Genomic DNA, 4,264 nt, shown 5'->3' on the forward strand with positions numbered 1-4,264 from the left:
AGCTACCCATATCTCTGAGTGGAGTAACATTAATAAATCATGATGCCTCCTGATCAAGTTCTTTTTTTGTCAATTTCTAATTGATAGGATGTCTTTGTAGATGAAGCAATAAGACGTGCGAGTTTGCAAATTGATTTTTTTTTTTGTTTGTTTTATCATCCTTTTGGATTGGTTCTGGTTTTTTAAAAACTATTTGTGTACATAGCATTTTTCTTTTGAAAAAAATTTTGTTTTCTTTGGATATGAAATGATGGAACAGACTTTCTGCACTCAAAGCTTACTAAATAAATTCCTTGTTAGGTGAAACTTGGGAGTTCCTTGTTGATGATGCCGAAGAAATCACCAGTAAGCTGCGAGTACTCCTCAGATCGAAGCAACACCTGCGAGGAGAAAATAGATGATCGAACAGAGAGCACCGGTGTGGTGCCGGCCAAAAACCCTCCGACAATCAAGTTAGAGTCTTTTAAACAACCCTAGAGTGCTAGAGTTGAGATAATTGTGCGTCTTCTTGTCTTTCCCTTTTTCTGGGCTTGTCCTCTCGCGAGCAAGGCATCCTCCGCATTCATGTACTTCGTCGCCCTGTAATGTACATCGGACATAGTTTTTGGGTCATTCTTGCATAGAGAGAACAAGAACTTACCCTCTCGTAGCCCGTTCGTGAATGCTACCACAAGTATCTTGTCATCTGCCTCGTCTATCAAGAGGGATTCCTTGTTAAAGCGGGCTATATATGACCTTAATGTCTCGTCTTCCCGTTGCTTAATACTCAGTATACACGCAGTAGACCTCTTGTGTCGATGACTTCCAATAAAGTGTGATACGAACTATGCGCCTAGTTCCTTAAAAGTGCCGATGGAATTAGGCGTCAGCCTACTATACCAATCCCTCGCAGGCCCTTTCAAGGTGGTGAGAAAAACCCTGCACATGATTTCGTTCGGTACGCCCTGAAGATGCATTAGGGTTCTGAAGGATTCCAAGTGGTCCAATAGGTCCTTGGATCCGTCATAATTCTCCACGTGTGGCATGCGAAACTTTGGAGGAAGAGGGCATGAATTCACGAGCGCTGTGAAAGGCGAATCCGTCCTGTGGACTAGGTCGTCCAGGTTGCTGGATACTCGTCCTCTAAGGGTGTTCATCACTACGTCCATACATTCCCTCATCTCCTGCATCTCAACAGCGATGTGGGTCGACAAGGTGTCCGAGACGGATGGTTGGTTGGTTTCTTGTCGCTCCGGTCTAGTCGGAGCGTTGCTGCCCTCAGGTCCTTCCGCGTTCCTTCCTTCCGGACTAGCACCTTCCTGGTCTTCCTCCGGTGCTCTTTGTTCGATCATCTATTTTCTCCTCGCAGGTGTTACTTCGATCTGAGGGGTACTCGCAGCTTACTGATGATTTCTTCGGCATCATCACTTGTGAAATGGAATTGCTCCATTTTGTTTAGTTGTTGGTGGCACATGTCCCTGCCCCAGGTCCCACATCATTAAGAAGTGCACGAATAAAGGAAGCGAAGGTCACCTAAAATGTCTGATTCCAGACAATATGAAGTGAGAATTTATACACTAGGAAGACCATGAATGTTTTATATGATATGAAATAAATATTGGGCAGAATGCAACTTAAATAATCTGTGATTTTAAAATAAAAGGATAATATAGGCGATGATTTTGGACGTTACGTTAGGTTGGGAAGAACAAGGGGTATTAGAATACAAAGAGGATTGTCACCCCTTAGTTTTTAACCAATGACAGGCCCAGATGATATTGCAGGAATCGTGTTTCAAGGCCTCATTGTAGGGAGATTTCTTTTTTTCTCTCTCTATTTTTAAATTTTTACAATCCAACAAACGATTTATACAAGTACATAAGTATTTCTTATGAGTGCATTCTGATGCTTGGCATCAGAAAGCCCAACATGCTAAGTGAATTCCCAGTTTTTTAGTGATAGGCTTTTGCTTGAACAGAAAAGTATCTTTCCCCTGTTATATCTTGTACTATTAGTCCATTGGAAAATTATCTTAGTTCACAGAGTATCAGCCCTCCCCTAATTATCCTGCAAGCAGTTTTGCTGCAAACTTCTGATTTATCTTAGTTTTCAGAATGTTTGAGATGTTGAAATATTTTAATTCTAAAATTATTTTGAATCTTATTGTAGATACTTATTCTGTCAAAACATTTGAGAAAAAGTACAAAAGGTGGGGGCTTCAGTGAGCATTCGCAATTAAAATTGATTTTTGTACCTGAATGACCTGAATGATATCATGTAGGCCTTCAAAATGTACTGCCAATAATTTTTGTGCAGTTGTATCTTTTTATTCGATGGACTTATTTAGTAGCTTGAAGTCATTGTTCTTTTATTCATAAAGATAGCAAATAATTATCAAATGCAAGTTTGCACTTCTTCCGGCACTATTTCATCAAAATAAACGTTTCCTAGATAGTTCTCAACAAGGAGATTCTGGAATACCACATTGGAGAGGATGGTGTAGTTCAAGATACTTGCTGGTAGATCTAAAACAAATAGGTGATGGATATTATTATAAGAAAGGTAGCTCTCAAGTTCTAAGGCTGTGTAGCTCAAGATACTTGATGAATATCAATCTATTTTCCTCCTCTCTGGATTGTGTAGAATCTATTTCAAAGGAAATTTGTGTACAAATTAGAATTTTCATTTGAAGAATTCTTGGGTTTTTGTGGCTTCATCTTAGAATCATTATCTGGTTATTGCATCCACAGGCTGTTCAGAGGGTTGTTACTGATATATCTAATGAGGTGACCTGTCATAGTAAAGTTGGCTGCTGAAGTCCAGGAATTTTATTGAATTTTTAGAAGCATTATAGATCACTTTCGTAGAAATATATTGGGTATGCCCTTGATTTCAAGGGCAATTAGATACAGAAAATGTGGGAATGGTGGCAGGCTCCAAAACGTGGTAAACACTCAACTTCACCGGTTTCTAATTACATGAGATGTTTAATAGAAGCATTGTGATTTACTGACTTTTATCCAAAATAATTGTACTTAAGAAGCTGTCAAACAATTTGACACGAAATGCCCTGGATTCCATAGCTGCATGAATTAAGTAAACTTTTTGCTCATCTTTTGAATTATATGCTGTGGATTACATTGTTAATATATATTTTTTATTGTAGTAGACAGGTATTTTGAATTGTAACTATAGATATTATGAAAACTTGTGCACGATCTTCGAATTCATAGAGAAAAATCAATAAAAGAGCTTCCTTGTTAATTCAGAAAACAAATTCAACCAGCTCTATGAGAGCAAGATCAAAAGAAAGTACAAAGCAGAAGAAAACAAAAATTCATTACTCAAACGTTAAAAAAGCACAAATATTTATTTGGGGAGGTCTTGCATGATGAGCTCCGATAATCTTAGTTTCATTTGTTTCCTCCAACTGTATTCTTAACAGCATCACAAGCCCCTTGTGCCTTAGCCTTCACCTGCTGACCAGCCTGCAAGTTGCAACAGAATTCCATATGTAAACAAATTAACAAAGATTTGGGGACTAAAACTGAGTCTCAAAGTGACAAGTCCTTGGGATCAAACTAAACTAGTTTGATATGAAAACATTTTTACCGATACTAGAGAAGAGAAGCATTTTGTTATGTTCATTTGTAATTGTAAACTTGTAGTAAAAGTGAAAAACTTGGTTGAACCTCTTGGCATGATTCCTTGGCAGATTGGGCAGCATTGCTCGCCTTGTCAGTCATGTTGCTTGCCTTTTCCTAAACCAAAACAACATTAACACATTACAATTAATAAATGCATGCAATGTAGAGTTTCAGTTGATATAAAAATAGGAGGGATAAGAACTCACCTGAGTTTGGCCCTTGGCCTGGCCAGCTTGGTAACTCGCATTCTGGGTGTCCATCTTCACTTTCTGCTTGGAACTTAAACACGTAAAAGAGTAATTCAGGCTCTAAAATTCAACTTGGGTGAGTGATGCAACAAACAAATGTGAGGCTAAATTTATAGGACTTTCAAACCGATCCACTAATTGACACGTTTTTGTTTTCTCATGACACGTTCATAACATGTGTCATTATATGATTGAAGTTTGGCATTTTTAAATTGGCCTTAGGACTAGGTGTTTTTTTTTTTTTTTATGACACTTGGTTCAATTCCAGGTTGGTTACGATTTTAGAGGGATATGGACTTTGTCTTTCACAGTTTATTTTGGATCAGAGGAAAACACATGTCATTGTGTATGTGTATGGCATTGAATCAATCTAACATTTTTTTTAATATA

At 38.1% G+C, this 4,264-nt stretch overlaps 1 protein-coding gene across 1 annotated transcript; it reads right to left on the minus strand.

Moving 5' to 3' along the window:
* Positions 1 to 3,209: 3,209 nt before the first annotated feature.
* On the minus strand, positions 3,210 to 3,925 carry LOC142622747 (uncharacterized). Its single transcript, XM_075796272.1, has 3 exons — positions 3,833 to 3,925; positions 3,672 to 3,740; positions 3,210 to 3,467 (listed from the first exon to the last, which is right to left on the minus strand). The coding sequence occupies exons 1-3, from the start codon at positions 3,884 to 3,886 to the stop codon at positions 3,393 to 3,395; spliced, it is 198 nt and encodes a 65-aa protein (XP_075652387.1). The 5' UTR covers positions 3,887 to 3,925; the 3' UTR covers positions 3,210 to 3,392.
* Positions 3,926 to 4,264: the final 339 nt, after the last annotated feature.

The sequence above is a fragment of the Castanea sativa genome, chromosome 1, assembly GCF_040712315.1.
Source record: "Castanea sativa cultivar Marrone di Chiusa Pesio chromosome 1, ASM4071231v1".
NCBI lineage: Eukaryota > Viridiplantae > Streptophyta > Magnoliopsida > Fagales > Fagaceae > Castanea > Castanea sativa.